This window comes from Kogia breviceps, chromosome 12, assembly GCF_026419965.1.
Source record: "Kogia breviceps isolate mKogBre1 chromosome 12, mKogBre1 haplotype 1, whole genome shotgun sequence".
NCBI lineage: Eukaryota > Metazoa > Chordata > Mammalia > Artiodactyla > Physeteridae > Kogia > Kogia breviceps.
The window spans coordinates 56,106,757-56,127,964 of NC_081321.1; the positions used below are offsets into that span (position 1 = coordinate 56,106,757).

The 21,208-nt window shown below is 36.2% G+C and overlaps 1 protein-coding gene and 1 pseudogene across 4 annotated transcripts in view; one reads left to right on the plus strand and one right to left on the minus strand.

Moving 5' to 3' along the window:
- RAP1B (RAP1B, member of RAS oncogene family) overlaps positions 1–21,208 on the plus strand; it is a 47,623-nt gene that overhangs the window by 21,362 nt on the left and 5,053 nt on the right. For 2 of the 4 annotated variants that reach the window (XM_067009710.1, XM_067009709.1), the window contains 5 exons: positions 11,685–11,782; positions 16,066–16,147; positions 17,222–17,290; positions 18,543–18,599; positions 19,890–20,030. In XM_067009710.1, coding sequence (XP_066865811.1) covers positions 16,091–16,147; positions 17,222–17,290; positions 18,543–18,599; positions 19,890–20,030 — 324 coding nt within the window. In that variant the 5' untranslated portion in view covers positions 11,685–11,782; positions 16,066–16,090. The remainder of the gene's footprint in view (positions 1–11,684; positions 11,783–16,065; positions 16,148–17,221; positions 17,291–18,542; positions 18,600–19,889; positions 20,031–21,208) is intronic. The other 2 variants (XM_059080362.2, XM_067009711.1) reach the window with 1 other exon arrangement.
- LOC136792274 (small ribosomal subunit protein uS8-like) lies at positions 12,553–12,937 on the minus strand (annotated as a pseudogene).

Sequence of the window (21,208 nt, forward strand, 5' to 3'; positions counted from 1 at the left end):
ATACTGTAGTTAATATATTCTCTCAGATGTGATCAAGTACTGAACTTTGAAAGGTAAGTACAGTGAGAAGTCCAGCAATAAAACTGGAAACATGACTTTAAATTGCATGTCGTAGTATATGTTAGAATAAGCTTCATTTACTGGCAACATTAGTCCATGAAAAGGGCAAAGGAAGAATTTTTTTCCTCCATGGTGTTATAAATATGGTCAGAATAGAGAAAATGCTGTAAAACAGTTTGACAGTCTACAAATTCTATGCTCGACTAGATTTAGAAATCTAGTTCACAGAGAAGACCTCTCTTGGCAGAATTTAAGTTAGTAAGATTGGAAACATTTTTAAAAGAGAGTGTGAGGTAATGTTTGGACCTCTTAATTTTTCCTCCCAAAAATAATTTTTTAATCTGCTCAGAAGTTTTGAACACTGTTATTGTGTCCAAAAGATTAGTCCAGTTTCTTTTAACATTTGAATCAGTTAATTTTATTTAGGAGTGAGAAGAGAGCAAGTAATTCTCTTTAACTGCTAAAATAACTACTTCGGGAGTTGGAGGTGGAAAGGAGAAATCAAGTATCAATCTCCCCAGAAAGTGTTCAGTGGGAGAAGTAGTGTCACTTGACTTCAGGAACCAGTAGTTAAGTGTTTTTACTTAGCCCAGAATTTCAAACTGGGGGGGCGGATGAAAGGGGGGTCATAGCTTAACAACTTGAGGATAGGAAAATTGCTAGAGTTACCAATGTTTTGGGAGAATTTTAATTTGACTGTAGCTGTTTGGAGAATTTTAATGGAAAGGAACTATGAAATGTCGCTGATCACTTTTTAAGTATTGATTCTTATTATAACCTATTTTTTACATTAATGAGACTGATTTAAAGAATAAGATTAAAAATAATAATAAAGAATAAGTCAGATTATGGGGTTGAGAGTAGGTGTCTCTGGAACCCAAAAGTTGTTGGTTTTAATACTATTTGGGCTGTAGAGCATTTTTTTTTTTTTTTTTTTTTTATTCCTGGCTGCTTTGGGTCTTCGTTACTGCGCACGGGCTCTCCCTAGCTGCGGTGAGCAGGGGCCAGTCTTTCATTGCGGTGCCCAGGCCTCTCATCACAGTGGCCTCTACTGTTGTGGAGCACAGGCTCTAGGCACCAGGCTTCAGCAGCCGCGGCACATGGGCTCCAGAGCGCAGGCTCAGTAGTTGTGGCGCACGGGATCAGCTGCTCCGCCGCATGTGGGATCCTCCCGGACCAGGGCTCAAACCTGTGTCCCCCCGCACTGGCAGGCGGACTCCCAACCACTGCACCAGCAAGGAAGCCCAGAGCATTTTCTTTTCTACGGAAATTACAATTCCTACAGGGCAAATATAAGAAACTAATATTAAAAATAAATTATTTTTAAGATATATGCCCAAAGCATCTCATATATTCTTTCTTCTCCCCTCCCCTCTTTTCCTTTTCTTTTTTTCTTTATTTTTTTGGCCACGCTGCACGGCATGTGGGATCTTCGTTCCTTAACCAGGGATCAAACCCATGCCCCCTGCAGTGGAAGTTCAGAGTCTTAACCACTGGAACTCCAGGGAAGTCCCCTCATTTTTTTTTTTAAGTCTTCTCTTTTTTATTATTTATTTATTTATTTATTTATTTATATTATTTTTGGCTGCATTGGGTCTTCGTTGCTGCACTCAGGCTTCCTCTAGTTGTGGCTAGCGGGGGCTACTCTTTGTTGCAGAGTGCGGGCTTCTCATTGTGGTGGCTTCTCTTGTTGCGGAGCACCGGCTCTAGGCGCACGGGCTTTGGTAGCGGTGGCTCGCGGGCTCTGGAGCGTTGGCTCAGCAGTGGTGGCGCACGGGCTTAATTGCGCCGCGGCATGTGGGATCTTCCTGGACCAGGGCTTGAACCTGTGTCCCCTGCATTAGCAGGAGGATTCTTAACCACTGTGCCACCAGGGAAGTCCCCCTCATTTTTTTTTTAATGTCAAGAATTCCATTGGAATTCATGACATCTGTCAATAACTGATGAACTTAAATGGCAATTTACCTAAAAAAGTAACTTGTTAGTGGTCTTTTAAAAATCTAAGTAGTTCTTTCCTTTGCTGGAAATGAATTATTAGTCTTTAGACAGTCATTCTTTTATTCAACAAACATTTCTAGACCAAATAGGGAACACCAAAATAAATAAATAATGGCCACTCTGCATCTAATTGATGATGGTAATGACTAACACTTAAGGCTTTTATAGATAATGTATGTTCTTATTTAATCTGCCCATCAACTCTGTGAAATTGGTATAATAATTGTCCATATTTTACATATAAAAACACAAGCCTAGAAACAAGTGACAGGTCACTTGTAAATTGCATAGGTGGCCAGTTCTAGGTCTTCTTATTTCTAGAATCCATGTTTTACCACCCTGGACTGCAAAGGTAGTGTAATTTTTACTTTTATGGTACAAGGAAAAACTAAGTTTGGTCCTCAAACTTAGCCAAATGGCTTCTTTATTTATTGATAATGAATTAGTCACACTTGGTTAAGGAATGTCTCTAAAAATATCAGTTGATTATTTGTTTTGCTTAAAATACAGGATTGCTTTGTGTTATTGAAGCACATAGGTCCATCATTTTAAAACAAAGAATCAGTGTATTTGCTTTTCAAGATAATCTTGATGTCAAGCATTTTCAGGGTAACCTTGTGGATACAAGTTTTGTTACTGGATTAATATAACCAAAGTTTCCTTAATTCCTTTGGTTTGATGGTGTATTATATTATCCTGGATAGAATTAAAGCAGACTTTAATTAGAATCTATTATTCAGTGTTTTATGGGTCAGCCTGGTGACATTTGGTCCGCACTCCACATTTTTTGTGTATTTTGTATATAGACTTTTCCTTTACAACCACTTTTTACTTGTTTTTATATTTTACTTCCCAATCTTAATCCCCATAATCAATATGTATAATAACTTATACAACCAATCTCTTCATTTGGGGTGATAGTTAAAGAGAAGTATGTTTCCTGAGGGAGAATCTCATGCCCATGCCCTAATCTTAAATTACTTTGAAAGAAGCCTTAACTGCACAAAGCATCTTGGACTAGCATGCCAGAAGGAAGAAGAAAATGTAGAAGGCGTTTGGATCTTGCCTTGGTTGAATGCCCAGTAGTTGTTGACAGATTTTCCCATAGGACAGCCTATGAATAGGGAGATTGTCCTTATTGTTTCCAGTCTTTTATTTAGTTTTATCTATATTATATTTGAAAGATGATCATTCTGAAATGTCTGTATAATATTAAATCTCCATTATGAAGTTAGGAAAAGAATATTTACATTATCATTAAATTTTATTACAAACATACAATTTTACAGTTGACCCTTGAACAACACGAGGGTTAGGTGGACCAATCCACGTGCAGTCCAAAATTCAAGTATAACTTTACAGTCAGCCCTGAGCATCCAAGGAGTCAACCACATCCAGTTGTGTAGTATGTATTTATTTTTAAAAATTCATGTATAAGTGGATCCCACATGGTTCAAACCCATGTTGTTCAAGGGTCAACTGTGTATCGTTTTTAATATTAATTAAGAAGAGGGATTATAACATTAGGATACTTCAAAAATTATATCTCTGTATAATTCTTGAAAACTTGATGTAACAATACATTTTGGAATTGAAAGGGACCTTAGAGTTCATCCAGTCCAGAAATAAAAAACTGGTGTCCAAATCTCCATAACTCAAATAGATTTGTTGGTTTTCACAGTATTCACAGTTTTTAGAATTTGAAACTTTAGCTGTATAAGCATTCACTCTGCTGCAATCCACACCATTCCCTAATATTAACACCTTGCTGCTTGAGGCATTTACATGCCTACCTGGCTGAGTAAGGCATCTCTGCTCAATACTTCACTTTCCCTTATTTCCTCATTTTACAGACAAAGGAACCTGGAAATTGAGAATACAGTTATTTATCTCAAATTATTTAACTTCTAAAATAGAACCAAGCCTCTTAAATCACAAGATAATGTTGCTTTCTACAGCTTTTTTTCTCCTCTTAGAAGAGAAGATAGTGTATAATTGAGTCCTAAAGTATTTGGTGCAGCCTGTCAGAAAGAGGAACGATCACTGTGGGCTGAGATAGTGCGAGGCATACTTCAAAGATGTTTGCTTGACACTACCCTCCTAAGGACTGCATCCTGAGTGTTTGTGAGTCAGGAGCATTCTATTCTATCCTGATCTATGTGTTATTCTTTCTACACAATGGGGGGAATCATGAATATCCTCCTGTCCAGAGCCGGCAAAGGAAATCACTGAGGGGTATTTTGTACATGTTGAATAACAGTACCTCATAAGACCAGCTAATGTTTAGATTCCTCCAGAAATCCCATTTATAACCCCTATTAGCAAAGGAAGAAGGGGCATTGAAGCCATGAGTTCTCTCGTGGATCCTAGACAAATCTCTATGACTCTCCCAAATCCAAATTTAACTTCAGCCACAAATTAGTTGGAACATTACTCCACCAAAAATATTGATTTAAAAATTCTGAACAGAACAAAGCCTAATGGTAGAGTGTTTTTTTAAAAATAGGATTTAATATCAATTTTTTGAAATGACTGGGTACTGAGCTATATAATCTCTCCATTCCCACACTATCTCCCTTAACTTGTTTTATACAATTTTCTCCGTAGTGCTTGTCAGATTAACATATTTTATATTGATTTTATTTGTTTCCCCCCCTCGGGGCAGTAAATTATTGGGGCAGTGTCTTTTATTTACTGCTTTATTCCCTTTGCCTGGAACAGAGCCTAACATACAGAAGGCAGTCACATATGAATGTTGAATATTGAACGCTATAATATAGTAATCTTGATTAGAAGGTGTCATGTCTTAGATTTTCTTTTTTAATCCTCAGGTTCTAGCACAATTCTTGGTTCAGAGTAGGTCTTCAATAAATGTCAACATGAAGTAAATAGCCAAGAGGTTTTTTTAGTACATCTGTTTATCATTTTGTAATGCTTTTTTATTTATTTTTTTTTGTTTTGTTTTGTTTTGTTTTTTGTTTTGTTTTTTTTTGTAATGCTTTTTAAAATTCCCCCAATGATATTTAGATTTACTCTTATAGTTCTTAATTGGGGACAGTAATATCTGAACTTGGGTGTGCCCTAGGTCTTGTTAATGAAAAATATGCAATACAGATGGTAGATAATTGAATCAGTTGTTTGCTTTTTTTTTTTTTTTAATTTTATTTATTTATTTATTTTTGGCTGTGTTGGGTCTTCGTTTCTGTGCGTGGGCTTTCTCTAGTTGTGGCGAGCAGGGGCCACTCTTCATCGCGGTTCGCGGGCCTCTCACTGTCGTGGCCTCTCTTGTTGCGGAGCACAAACTCCAGATGCGCAGGCTCAGTAGTTGTGGCTCACGGGCCCAGTTGCTCCGTGGCATGTGGGATCTTCCCAGACCAGGGCTCGAACCCATGTCCCCTGCATTGGCAGGCAGATTCTCAGCCACTGCTCCACCAGGGAAGCCCCAGTTGTTTGCTTTTTGATATGTACTTTTATATAGTGAATACATTTAGACTAAAACTACTGATTTTTATTTTCTTTGACTCATAAATGTCTTCAGAATTTTCTGCTCAGAATCGTCATAGCATCCATTATTGTTTTGTATTTTTATAAAAATGCCAACCATTTCTGATTGATGAAATATTATCTTAGATAAATTTACTGAACTTTATGTAGAATATGATTGTGTCTTCTCTCCTCAACTTTCATTTCAAGCAATTACAAAGCAGCCACTGAAACTTGACTTGAGAAGGAACCCTAGGGGTTTTATTTTCTTGTCATTACATGTCTTTGCTATGATTTTCTCTGAGACTAGAATTAAACACTTGCTTAAACTGATAAAAAGAACCAATGAAAGCAAAGATAAGTCTCTAATGTATCACTTATCCGATTGATCCAGGAGTTGGTTGTAGTCACACAAATTTTAGGGGATCTATGTAAGTAACTAAAATTAAGAATCTTTAAATGCAAATGACATATAATACCAAAAATAACCCCCCAGATTTTTTTATTCAAAGATAAGTAGCAGAAATATTTATACATTTGAAAAATTAGTGTAGAAAATGCTTCCAGTTGTAACCATAGTGGAATTTTCTGTGTTTTGATAGTTCTTTACAAATTTAATTGATTTTCTTCATCTGGAATGTTAGATTGTTGGAGAAGCTGTGTGACTCATGCTTCATATTTATAACTGGATAAATGTCTACTTGTATATATGCACTTTCTCGCTGATGAAGTGTAAATGAGAAATGGCACTATTGATAAATTCATTTTGCACGTATTCTATGTTCTTGCCTGTTTAGCCACCCCCCAAAAAATGGGGATCCGAGATTCCCTCATTAACTAATGAGTTAATATAATTGGTGAGTTCATAGATTAAAGCTTGATTCAAATAATTCTGGAATTTCAGATTACCATATAAACAGGTTATTGTTAATTTATAATTCATTACAGATAACTTCCAAACTGCATTCAGATTTTTTGGATAAATGCCATTACGTACAAGAAACGCCATAAAAGAGAGCATATATAAACCAACAAAATCAAATCCCATCACCTACAATGGAAATCAAACTAGAATATTTTACAGTTGACCAATAGCACCATAATTCTTGGCAAAATGTTTAGCCGAGATATCCGCCATTGCTGACATCTTCATCTAACACTTTTTGATGGTGTTGCCCTTAACTTGAGGGTTGTTAAAGTCTCTTTCAGTGTCAGTTTTTCTGTTGATTATAAAATAGGTTTTTTTTTTTTTTTTTTTGCTGTACGTGGGCCTCTCACTGCTGTGGCCTCTCCCGTTGCAGAGCACAGGCTCCGGATGTGCAGGCTCAGCGGCCATGGCTCACGGGCCCAGCCTCTCCGCGGCACGTGGGATCCTCCCGGACCGGGGCACGAACCTGCGTCCCCTGCATCGGCAGGTGGACCCTCAACCACTGCGCCACCAGGGAAGCCCCAAAATAGTTTTAATTGTTCTTCCCATCTCTTTAAATGGCAGTCCACTGCAGTAATACATAATAGAACTCTGTTAATTTTTTTTACTGAAGTATAACACACAATGTTATATTAGTTTCAAGTGATTCAATGTTTATATACATTATGAAAGTTATGATCACTATGATGTCTAGTTACCATCTGTCATTAATTTCGAATATACCTCTAATAATTTCTAATATACTTTGTATCTTTTTGTGTGTGTCTTAATCCTTATTTCCTACTGATGTACAAGAAGACACAACAGATCAGCAGGCTTCTCAGAATACAATCCAAGTACTTAGAACTTAAATCCTTTGCTACCCTATTTATCTTTTCTTTCTAGATTTTTTAGCATGATAATTAATTAAAAAGACATAATACAGCTTTGACATAAGAGAGGAAAATGTTTAAAATGTCAATATTTACATTGTATAGAGTATTTCTTTTTCTATAAAGCACTTAAAATAATAAGTTTAATTTTGTAATGTTTAATAGTTAACTCTTAGCCCTTTTTGAGAAGAGGCATACTAGTTATTGAGGTTTAAAAACAGAATTGAAAGAATTTTAATTGGTTCTTCTTTAAGCTTCTGTTTTCTTTAAACATACGTCACAATCAGCATGTTACTTATCTGAAAAATACTTTTCTTGCCAACATCAATATTTTATAATTCATTGTGAGTTGAGTGACAGGCTAAACTTGGCATTTTTGATTTTCTAATGGCCACTTTTTTTTGGTGGCTTTATTGAGATAAAATTGACATACACGTGCTGTATAAACTTAAGGTGTACAGCATAATGAATTGACTTACATACATCATGAAATGATTACCACAATAAGGTAGTGAACATCCATCATCTCGTATAGATACAAAATTAAAGAAATAGAAAATAATATTTTCCTTGTAATGAGAGCTCCTAAGATTTATTACTCTATTAGCAACTTTTGTATAACATAAGCAGTGTTAATTATATTTATCATGTACATTACATCCCTAGTATGCACTTATAACTGGAAGTTTATACCTTTTGACTGCCTTCATCCAATCCCCCCCCTTTTTAAATTGCCAATAGTTACCAATATTTTTAAGTTACAATTAAAATGAAGTAATTACAAGACAACTCCGCAACTCCTCTTTCACCTTCCAGTTTTAATTTTCATTTGTGTATTTTAAAAATTTACCGTTTATTAGTAATAAAACTGTCAGAAAAAACATAAGCAAAAGAAGAAAGACAATCTACCACCATATATGTATATAAACAAAGTTCAAGAGAATTAGAATTCATTTTACATTACAAGCTCAAGATTTTCTCACTACTCCTAAAGTAGTAATACTGAAATTCTTCCCAGGTCGTCGGAAGTACAGTCTGCATAACTTGAAGTACAATAAAGTTCATTGACTCATGTAATTAATATTAAGGGTCAGAGAAAACACCAGTAGTAAAGGATTTTTGCATAGTAATGTTTTTTAAAGACTTACAGGAGAGTTATTTCCCAGTCTTTCTTCCTAAACTACATTTTTAAATGATTCAAAATACTGATATATAATTAGCTTTTTGCTTTTTGTATTGACACGGGAGTTTGCTATAAGGTACATTCCAGTTTCAGAGATGTTAAAATGTATTCTAAAAGTGCCTCTTAGATTTAGTGCCTCTTAGATGTTAAAATGTATTCTAAAAGTGCCTCTTAGATGATGCTTAAATAATAAGTATAGCTAAAGAATTAGAATATAGTTCAGTTGATTTTAACATGTTCCAAACTGGTTGTAGTGACAGGGAGGACTAAATTAAGGATAGAAACCTACATATGATTGGAAAATAGTTTTAGGCTATGCATTCATTGTATCTCTTTGCCTAACTAGAAGAAACTTTCGAAATTAGACAAAAGCTGGATAGCAGCCCTCCTCTTGCATTCTTAATGTTTTGTTAAGCTAGTAGGTAAAAGGGTAGAGCAGTGATTCTCAACTGAGGGGAACATCAGTTCTGCTATACTGTATTGAGCAGTAGTCCAGACCATTGCTGTTATAATTATTTTAAAAGCTATTTTTTGGACTTCCCTGGTGGCACAGTGGTTAAGAATCTGCTTGCCAATGCAGGGGACACGGGTTCGAGCCCTGGTCCAGGAAGATCCCACATGCTGCAGAGCAACTAATCCCTTGCACCACAGCTACTGAAGCCTGTGCTCTAGAGCCTGTGCTCTGCAACAAGAGAAGCCACCGCAATGAGAAGCCCGCACACCACAACTAGAGAAAGCCCACGCACAGCAACAAAGACCCAATGCAGCCAAAAATAAATAAATAAAATAAATTTTTTTTAAAAGCTATCTTTTATTGATTATTACTATGTGTAAGTACTCTTGAGGGAAATCACTACATTTCATTCTTTAATTAGTTGAGCACATACTATATGTCAGTCACTGAGGTTAAGGGATATTATAAAACAGACAAAAATTGTTGTTTTTGTGGAGTTTATGCTCTTGTGTATCCATCTCACAACCTTACCATGTAGGCATTACTGTCTCCATTTTCTCTGTAAAAAAAGTGAAGCTCTGAAAGGTTTCATGACTTGTCCAGTGTTATACAGAACGAGGATTTAAAACTTAGGTGCTGTGAACCACTATGCTGTACTGTCAAAATTGTCCCTCTTTTGGAGTTCAGTGAAAGAGAACAATTGTTCTCAATGTCTCAAACAGCAGTTATCACAAATCCCTTTGAAATTCTGATATAACTCTACCTATCTTAAAATTGTGCATGAAGTTTTAAAAACAGAAGTAATGGGCTTCCCTGGTGGCGCAGTGGTTGCGAGTCCGCCTGCTGATGTAGGGGACACGGGTTCATGCCCTGGTCCGGGAAGATCCCACATGCGCGGAGCAGCTGGACCCGTGAGCCATGGCAGCTGAGCCTGCACGTCCGGAGCCTATGCTCCGCAATGGGAGAGGCCACAACAGTGAGAGACCTGCGTACTGCAAAAAAAAAAAAAAAAAAAAAAAAAAAAAAACCAGAAGTAATGGTCATTGCCAGTCAATCAGAGTTGGCATTCATAATGAAATCCACTTTGTATCCCAGGCTTAGAATATGTAAACAGTTTTTCAAAGCTGGTGTAGTAGAAGGCACAGATTTGAAAAACAGGTATTAGTTCAAATCTTGGCTTTCATACTGCTAGACTTTTTTTTTTTTTTAAGAATAATATCCGTAACATTGGTATTTATTAGGATTTAAATAAAAATATTTTGGTTTTCCATATAAGGAAATATTGGCCAAAAAAGTTAATGAAAGAGAATGACTGTTCATTTGTGGTTGTTACTTATCAGTGTTCCTTGTTAGAAAGCTGCTTATTGGTAAGTTAGATGTGTTTTGTCACTATGTTTTTAAATTTGAAAGTCTATTGATGACCTTCATATTTCCTACTTCAAAATTGGAAATGTTTTCAATTTCCTGTGGTCTTAGAGATCTGCAGTAAAATTTCTTGGTTGAGTTACTACAATTAAAACAAATTGATAAGCATTATTTATAATATCCACAAGCTGGAAACAAACCAAATGTCCATGAGCGGGTGAATGGATAAAGAAAATGTTATCTATATCCATACAGTAGATCTGCTTTTTATCAATAATAAGAGATAGAAGGAACAAATTACTGATAGAAGCAATAATATGGATGTACCTTACTCATTCTAGCAACAAGTAATACTCATTTATGGGTAAATGAAGCAACTGGGAAGTAGGACCCCAGGCATCGCATTAAGAAATGCAGTTCCCATAATGTTTACTTTTTATAGTCAGTATGTACAAGTTTCCTCACCCATAGGCCCCCATTTCTTAGAAAACAAAGACCTTTTGGTTTAATTTTTCTTTCTAGCTTGTTTACTTTGTGAGGATCTCTGAAAATGCTCAACTATTGTAGATTTTCTAATTTTCCATTTTCAATTTCCTATTCAGGTCTGAGACCATTTACAGAAAGAAGGGACATTGTCTCCCTTTAAAATTTCCTGAAGTCAATTTTTATTTTGTTTCCTATCAAGTAGTGTTCATTTTGTTTACAATATTAAATGTTGACCAGTCTACCCCTGAAATAGTATATTTCCTAAATAGGTTCTCTCAAGGCCAATTTTTTTTTTTTAACAGGTTGGGCTGTTTAAATCTGGTCTTTACTATGCTGCTGCTTTTAACCTTTTTTCCTCTATGATGAAATTAAGTAATTAGTAAGTAAGTTGGGATTCTGCAACAAATTTCTGTCAGTCTACCTGAGATTTAGAAAAATCTTTAAACATAACTACCAACTAAATTCTAGACCAGTCTTTAAATTCAGTTTCTATAGCTCTGACTTCTCTTCCAGCAATTTAAAGAGGCTGTTTAGTATAATTTTTTCTTTTCTGAGAAACCCCCAAGAAAGGTAGTTCATTTCAGAGGTATGGGTAAGGAGCAGATGGAATAGAAGGGTATTGTGGGTAGTATAAATAGACAATGATTCAGGGAGGGTAGGTTTCCAGAGGTTTGAGCAGGGGAGTAAAGAGAGACAATCTTAGTCATTTTATTTTGAGGCTTCAGAATACCAATTAGAGAAGTTGATTATTGAATGTTATTTTTATCTCATAATTTTTCTATATTTATAATTCCTCTTAAAGTATTAATTTTGACATTTTAAAAGTTGACCATAAGTCCTGTTGTTATGTTGCAGTTGTCAAAGTCACCATTTTTGTAATTTACCGGTGTAAGTGCAAGAGTCAAGATTATATTGGAAGTTTATAAAAGACACAGAAGTTTTTCCTAGAAAAGGTATGGCCGTGGCAAATAAGAAAGAGATCACTAGAGTCAAGAAAACGGTGTTGGTGTAATTAAGTGGGAAGAGGCACATTGGGAACTGTCTGGGTAATGGAAGTGTTTTAAATCTTTTTTTAATATAAATTTTCAAATCTTTATTTATTTTGTTGTGTTGGGTCTTAGTTGCGGCACACGGGATCTTTCGTTGCGGAGTGCAGGCTCTCTAGTTGTGACGCGCAGGCTCAGTTGCCCCATGGCATGTGGGATCTTAGTTCCCCGACCATGGTTGGAACCCACATCCTGGGATTCCAGGAGTTCCGTGGAAGTGTTTTAAATCTGAATGAGGGCTATGTTTGTGGTTGTGAGGGTATTGTCATATGCCCAAACTCATTTAACTGTATGCTTAAGATCTGCTTGTTTTACTGGATGTAAATTATTCCTAGATAAAAATGACTTAAGAGTGCTTTAAAAATTTTTTTCCATTGGGCCTATTTTTTTTCTTTTTTAAATTTATTTGGCTGTGTCTTAGTTGAGGCACGTGGGATCTTTGTTCCCCTGCGCAGGCTTCTCTCTAGTTGTGGCGTATGGGCTCCAGAGGGTGGGCTCCAGAGCATGTGGGCTGTTTCCCCGGGGCATGTGGGATCTTAGTACCGCAACCAGGGATCGAACCCGCATCCTCTGCGTTGGAAGGCGGATTCTTAACCACTGGAAGGCAGATTCTTAACCACCGGACCACCAGGGAAGTCCCCATAGAGGCATTTTATTTGCATGTTTGTATTACATCCCTAGAAAAAGAATCCCAGGATTTTCTCTCCTGTGTTTTTATCTTGCTTCTTCATGGTGCATGATGCCATCTGAAGTTGTCAGCTCGGTGAAACCAAACTGATAGGACAGGAGCAGGTTTTTCTGCCATTTTTCTAGATCTTTGAGTTGCACATCAAATCTAGGGACTGATCACTTCACACTTGTTTGACCTGCCTGTGAGGTTCACAACAGCTTTCCCAGCCGTGTGATCATTGATTTCAAATTCGCTAATGTAACCATGCTTCATTATCACAGAAACTGGATGATGACTTGGGAGCACGGCCTAATAAGAACCTGGCACTTGCCTCTCCTTTCAGCATTATTGATGCTCTTGAGAGCATCAGCTAGGACTTGCGTGTGCACCATTATATCAGCACAGAAAGATGGCAGAAGGAGTTTAAAATTTTTTTTTAACAAATGTGTCCTTACAGATTCTCAGGTTCCCTGATCAAGCAGAAGTTAGGAAGGTGCCACATAATAAACCCCATGGTTATTGACCTTGTAATGCTGTCGTGAAAGTTTAAGTGACCCGAGGTGAACTTTGGCCCATCACTCAACTTTGCCTCAATTGGTCACTGATGTTGCTCATCTTTAACCTTTAGTGCTTGGGGCCAGTTTGAATTGCATTGGAGGCTATCAGGCCTATGCGTCCATCCATTCCACATGGAGCACTCCCTTATTCAGTGAATGGAAACAAGACAGTACAGGACAAAACAAAACATGTGAGACAAAATTTTGAGCAAGTAGATGAACAAAAGCAAAGCAAGTAGCTGAAGAATTATAAACTAATGGCAAAAATATTTATCAAATAGTGCACTCCAAGCCAAAGCCAAAAGGCGTAATTGCCTTATAGAAAAACCTACTTGGTACAAATCCTAGAGTAACAAAGTTAGCAATGTGAGCTCAGGGCACTGGTTGGCGTACCCATCATTGTTGAGATTGACTCATCTGATAGGAAAATCAAAGAACAAACAAATTGGACACAGGCAGCCCATTCAGTACACTTGTTTGTCTAAGGGTGTCATTTGGAATGATGCCAAATGAGGGTCTTAGGTTGACTGTCAAAGAATGAGAGATACCATTCAATATCTAAACAAAAAACACAAAGCTGAAATTATTGATTACTTAAGGAAAAGCTATCCTGGTCTGATACTGCCTCCCCTGAGCAGAGCAGGCTGCTAATCTTATGGTTTTTAGGGAATTTCAGAGTCCAAAGATTCACAGACTTTCAGAGGCAGAAGTGAGTTAATGTCAACAGTAAAAGCAGTGTCGCTCAAGTGAGGCAATTGCTGATTGGTTGGCATTTTGCTGCGTGTTCACTGAAGTGAGTCTTTTTTTCTTTTTTTTTTTTAAGTTAATGATAAACAATGACAAAGAAGGCATCAAAAAGTGACACAGCCCACCTACCTAAAGGATAAAAGATGCAGGGAGATGAGTCTAATTTTATTTGTGTTAAAGTTAGTTGGTTTGCTCTTTGGGATGTTTAGGAAATTCTTGTCCCCAAAGTTACCATATTCCCTCTAGATGGGTTCATAAACAAAAATTTATTTAAAGGCATCTTTCATGAGAATCCTAAGTTTATTTTTAAATATTTCTCAAATATTAATGTAGGTCCATGTGGTTGGCTAATGTGTGCATGGAACTGAATAGAATTATCACCTAAGTAATCCTATTTTTAAATGATTTTTTACATTAAAAGAAATAACCTGACTTGAGTTACATGTTTACAAAGAAAGATTTATTTGTCCCAAATTAAATGCAGACTATCATGTGGAATATTCTTAAGCTGAAAGTTGATTCAACTTTTATTTCATATCCTTTTTCCTAAAATCATATCTGGTAAGAACCATGCAGTTCACAAAAGTTACAGAGACAGTGTTCCAGAACTGGAGAAGAGTCTATGGAAATAATGGGTTCAGTAAGTTTAGAAATCAAATGTAGGAACTAGTAAGTGGGAAAGTCAGCAGCTGACTTCTTTGGTGGTTTTTATATTTGGTTACCCAACCTCCCCACCCTCCCCCATTAAGGAATGGAGAAAATACAGGAAATAATCCATGTATTTAAAGGTGAAAGTGAAGGAGAAATTTTTGAAAAGAAGTCCTTGGTATTAGGCATGGCGTCCTGAGGAGAAATAAAGAGATGGCATATAGAGATAGGTAAAACAAATGCTATCTTCTAAGAGTATGGACTGGAAGGAAAGAACATATAAAGAGATCTAACACAAAGAAATATGCCAAAGTGAGTCCGTTCTTAACTGACTGACTTTCAGAAATAAGGGGCTATCAATAATAGGCTGGTTTGCAGAAGCATATTCACTGAAGCAAATGGTTATTGGTTAGTTAAGTGTGTTTAAACCAGTCCTGGTATTGTGTTACTATGACTAAAGAACTGGCATTTCTTGATTAAGAAGGTTTAGAACCTGTTCTGGTGGCTACTTTTGCACCATGGCCACTGGCCAATTATTTTTCTCTAGGAATGTGGGAGCTTTGTTTTCTCATGTTGTTCCCCACCCTGAAACTTTCAGGATCTTCTTTCTTTCTCCTTAGTGTACTGACATTTTCTAATGATGAGCATTGGTATGGATTGTTTCTTTTCGGTTTGATTTTGTTTTGATTTCCACCATTTCAGCATACTGAACACTCAGTAGACTTTTTCAGTCTGGGCTTTCATGTTCTTGAGATCTGCTTCTGATTCCTGACCATTTCAGTTTCTTTATGCCACCCCATCCATCCTCGACCCCACACCCCACACCCACTTCAGGAATAGATATTTGGTCTGCTTTCTCTGCTAGCTCACTTAACATTTATGTATCTCAGAGGCCAGCAGGTTTTTTCTATAAATACCACATAGTAAATATTTTAGTCTTGTGAACCAGATGGCCTCTGTTGTAATGACTTAGCTCTGCCATTACAAGATAGCAGCCATGGACAATACACAAATGAATGGGTGTGGCTGTATTTCAATAAAACTTTATGTACAAAAACAGGTAGTGAGTTGGATTTGTTTGCAGACCCCTCCCCTATCGTGTTCATCTTTACCAGAATGTTAGCTCAGTTGAGGGCAGGAATTTTTTGTTGTTCATTGGTTATATCCTTGTACTTAGTAGGCACTCAACTACTTGTGACTCAGGGTTGCAGATGGTTCAGAAAAGGGGGATAACATGTCTATCACTGCCATCTTACAGCTAACAGAATGCCCCTTAATACTGTTTTTCAGCCTTCCTCCCTTTTTTCTTGATGGAGTAAATATTTTATTGTAATTGAATTTAGGATAGGGCTAAAAGTCACGTCTATAATTCTGCAGTTTCTTTCTTCTTCTGATGTTTTTTAAAGGGCACTACCAGTAGCATCGTTTAGTAAGTCTGTTTATGAAATGCTCCATATTAATATGGTGTAGTCATTTTAAATAAATGCTTGAATGTCTTATTTATATAAGAAGGACATGAATACAAAGATAGTACTTAAGAATTCTTTTTTCTTTTTTTCTTTAATAAGGTACTAGATTTTACAAGTTTACACCATGCGTGAGTATAAGCTAGTTGTTCTTGGCTCCGGAGGAGTTGGAAAATCTGCTCTGGTAAGACATTCTCACTGTACCCAAGCTATTTACTCCAATACATGTTCTTTTTCTGTTGAGTTTTAGGTTTTGCTTATTTGTCTTTATTTATTTGTTAAGATGAAATCTCATAATGATTTTAGAAGTAATATAATATTTTTCTTGTAATTTAGTCAGCTTTTAGTTGTATCTGGGTAGATCATATTCTCTCTGGAACATGGGTTCCAGACCAGAATACAGTTTTGACTAAGCACAGACGGGAAAGGACATATAAAGAGATTTAACACAAAGAAATATTATGCCAAAGTGAGTCCATTCTTTAACTGACTGACTTTCAGTGCATATAAATGGGTGTCTGCATTTCAGAGCCAAACAGGAATAAATTTTGGTCCATCTCATTGTGAGTTGGCTTACAATATAAATTTTATGTTACAAAAATTAAATACACCTTATTTAAAAAACTTTTTCAAAGATTACCTTTGACTGTCCCACCATGTTTTCTGTATCAAGAAATAGTAAAGCAAGAAAGAAGACACAACTTGACAGTGGTGGGTGGGGAAGGGGAGAAACTTAGGGGAAATAACTTGATGCACAGTTTAGAGTTTAGCAAAGCCCCACAGTAAGAGATTGATCATCTTACTTTGCCACTTAAACACCTAGCACAGAATTTGGCGTGCTTGAATCAAGCTGAGAAGTGTGTACAATGGGGCCTGAACTGCTTTTTCATTTGTAAATATATCCAAAGTAATGGGGAGGTGTTGTGAGTGTGCACATATGTGTGTACACAAGATAATTAGCCACTTTCTAACTAAAATTCAAATTTAAGCCCTTAGGACTGAAACAGGAGCCATTTAACGATTTTTCAATACATGATCTCTAAACTTAGATACCCAGTAAGGAGCTTGGTGATTATTAATTTTTTTAAAAAAAGCTTTCAGAAGTAATTTTCCCACCAAATGCGTATATTCAAATGTAGTTGCAGTTATGTTTTTTAAATCAATGGTAAAACTAGCTATATGAAATCAATACTTTAAAATGTGCAGAATTGTATGTGGTCTTTTGGGGGGAGTATAATGGTATGTTAATTTTTTTCAGACTGTACAATTTGTTCAAGGAATTTTTGTTGAAAAATATGATCCTACGATAGAAGATTCTTATAGAAAGGTATGTTACTTTAGAAGGCCTTTTGCTTTTGACTTCACTATAAATATAAATTCTTGTTTTTAGCTTAATAATTATTAAATGTTGTTTACAGAGTAGGATGAAGAAGCAGAGTTAATTTATAAAATTAGTGGGGAAAGATCACACCTGATTATTTCCTGGCATTTTGTGTTTACCAGCTTATAAGAATCTTAAACAGTCACTCTTGTTCTCTGTCTTATCTCTCTCTCTCAAAGAATTTTAAGTTTATACTGACCCCAAAATTGTAATTTGACACACTAACTTTAGAGCTGGGCCATGCATTTCAAGTCATAGCTCCATGTTTCCCTCCCCTTCCTGCCCCCCAAAGACTGAATATTCTCAGGCTCCCTTCTTTTTAATATAAAGATGTAAGTACAAAAGTCTCCCTAACCTTCCTACTTACAACTCCTTGAGAAAGTTCCACTGCTCATAGAAAGGTTTATTTCTGTCAATATGTTCACTTATACAACATGTGACAATAAAACTAAATGCGCAGAGATTTTTTATTTAGCAGGGAGAGAGAGTTATCCCCCACCTTGACATAGTGCCCAGCCTGGCCCCTACTGCTATGCAGACATTGTGTTTCCATTCCTCCCTCTGTGTCCACAGTCTACCAAAACAAATTGGAAACTCCTTTCTGCACCCCAGCACTGAGGCAGTGTTACTCTTCTTTCCACGTATATAACTTTGTTCCCTAGGAAATGTTAGGTAAAAAGGGTAGCAGGGATATATAATTTATTTGATAGCTCTCCTCTGCTTCCTCGCTCCCAGAAATTTTGTTGTTCCAGTATGGTGAAGGGGATGTGGTTATCTAGAGAAATGAAGGTATATCTAAAGTATGGGAGAATTGAGATAGACAATTACTTCTGATATTATTGGAACTATTACTGGTTTTAAAAAAGTTTTTTTGAGCTATTTTGAAATCATTTCCTCTCCAGATTTAAGTGCTGAGTGATTCATATTGAGGTTGGATCTTGTGTATCTTGTATCAAGAGATATCCTTGTGTTAAATTCAGAACACATGGTTTTTGCACCTAATGCAGTTTGGGGGTCAGTAGACCTATTTTCTAGCTATTTTTTCTCCTGTTGTGTTAAAGTAAGTATTGCTTGAAATTAGTTGTGAAGTTACTATAATCTTTGTCTCTGTTTTAAATATCATATTAGCTGTTGGATATATTAAAGTAGTCTTGTATACATTTAAAAAAATGAATATCTATTTTAATTTTTCCCCAAGCAAGTTGAAGTAGATGCACAACAGTGTATGCTTGAAATCTTGGATACTGCAGGAACGGTATGTAAAACAGAGTACCAAACTATATGCACAGCTTGTGCAGTATTGACCTTTAGATGCTAGTATTCTGTAGACAAACATTAGTTAAGCTGATTTAAAAGTACTGCTTGCATTGCATCTTAAAGCTGTTTTCCTTATCCTCTTGAATTCTCCTTTTCTTGTGTGTGTGCTTTGCCATTGCAGTGGGCCATTTACTGAAGAAATAAGTAGAAATTTTGTATGAAAGTTTTCATAGTCCCACTAGTACTTTTAAAACAAGTTAAACTATATTACCATTTATTTATTTATTTATTTTATAAATTTATTTATTTTTATTTATGTATTTCGGCTGCGTTGGGTCTTCGTTGCTGTGCGTGGGCTTTCTCTAGTTGCAGCGAGTGGGAGCTACTCTTCATTGCGGTGCATGGGCTTCTCATTGTGGTGGCTTCTCTTGTTGTAGAGCACGGGCTCTAGGCGCACGGGCTTCAGTAGTTGCAGCACGCAGGCTCTAGAGCACAGGCTCAGTAGTTGTGGTGCATAGGCTTAGTTATTCCACGGCATGTGGGATCTTCCCAGACCAGGGCTCGAACCCATGTCCCCTGCATTGGTAGGTGGATTCTTAACCACTGCGCCACCAGGGAAGCCCTGTATTACCATTTATTAAATAATGTGGAAAATAATATTAGAGTATACATTTATTCCTCAGTGGCTGTGTGAAGTATTTTGAATGTTATCTTTCCTCCTTCAATATATTTACAGACCAACTAGATTTGTTGGTATCTGAAGGTAAAGGGAAAATTTATTCTGGATATGTGGTATTCATTCAACTAATGTTTGAGTACCTGATATGTGCCGTGGATTGTATTCTTACACTCAAAGGCTCACAGTCTAGTGAAGGAGGAAAAGTGTGGGAAAATGGCAAGATACGGGTAACGTGCAGGTGACCCCCATAGAATCAGAGCATTATGAGCTAGCTGTGGGTAACTTGGTGATTTGATTTGGGTGCCTTACATACTATGATATATTAAAAAGCTACCTTTAAGTAGAATTCGGAGACAGGACATTTCTGTTCCACTTGAGTATATTTACTGCACATAAATCTGCTCTGGTGTATTATTTTTAAGTAAAACACTTATTTCTTGAAATACTGATTTTTTCAAATAGCCACAGACTGTAATTTTAAGAGATGTTACATAACACTACTACATTCTTCTTTGAGCTCTAATTATAGACTTTGAAAATTGTCAAATTATCTGTCAGAACATTTTTTTAACATTATTGTTTTTTAATGATTCTTTCTTTCTACTGTAGGAACAATTTACAGCAATGAGGGATTTGTACATGAAAAACGGACAAGGCTTTGCCTTAGTTTATTCCATCACAGCACAGTCCACATTTAATGATTTACAAGATCTGAGAGAACAGATTCTTCGAGTTAAAGACACTGATGATGTAAGCTGGCTTCGTAATAAATAAATATATTTTGTTTTAAACCCTTATTATAGTGATATCCAACTTAAAAGTTTGAATTTAAATCCAGTTTAAAGTTAATGTATTTGGGGGGCTTTGTTTTTCAAAAGCTTTTTCCTTGAAGGGGAAAAACATATCTTTAACATTATATATAATATAAAAAGTAAGAAATACCCTCCTCTCCCCTGTGTAAAATAAATTTTATACCCTTCATGTTTTTAAATCATGCATTTGGTGGAGAAGAAGGAGAGGTGTTGGTGGCAAATATTACTAATAGAGCATATGATGTTCTGGCCACATTTCTGGCAGATTTAAGAGCCTTTTTAACAAGAATCAAAACAACATATGAACAGATCTCAAGCAACTATGACAGAAGGAGGAGCATAATGATAATAATTTTTAAAGAAAGGCAACAAATATATTCGATTCTAATATAAATGTACATGCCCCTTCAGAGTACACCATAATGGAGTTTAATCCCTTTAAGAAACTTCAAATGGATTATTTTAATTCCTCATCACACTATATATAAATTCATCTTGTATCGAATTGATCTTGCATCAGAATCACCTGTAAAGCTGGTTAAAACAGATTGCCAGGCCCTACTCTCAGTTTCTGATTCAGTAGGTCTGGGATAGGGCTTAAGAATTTGCATTTCTAACAGTTCCAAATGGTGTTGATGCTGCTGGTCTGGGCACTTCACTTTTAAGAACCACTGTACTATGTATAGTTTAATTATAGCAAATAATTCGAGAGCTTGAGGGCACCTATGGGAAATGCTGCCATTTCCTGGACTTCTAAAGCAGGAGAACTTTGGGGGACCCTGACATACTTACAGCAACCTCGGTAAAGCTGTTTACCAGTGTCTCTGGTAACTACTATGGTTTTCTATCAGTTGGATTAAACAGGTATTTACTAATATAATACTGTATATCTGTTCCTTAAAAAGCCAAAATTCTTGATTTTTCTAGTTTGGATTTTTTCCAAAGCTTCTTTAGAAAGACAATCTCTAAATGATTATTAGGAGTTTTGCAGCATAAGTATTATTTTTCCCTGTAGTGTCCTTCTAAAATTACATTACATGTATCCAAACACGTGGTTAATATGGTCTAGATTTTTAGTAAATTAAGATGATTTTACTTTTTGGCTTTTTAATATCT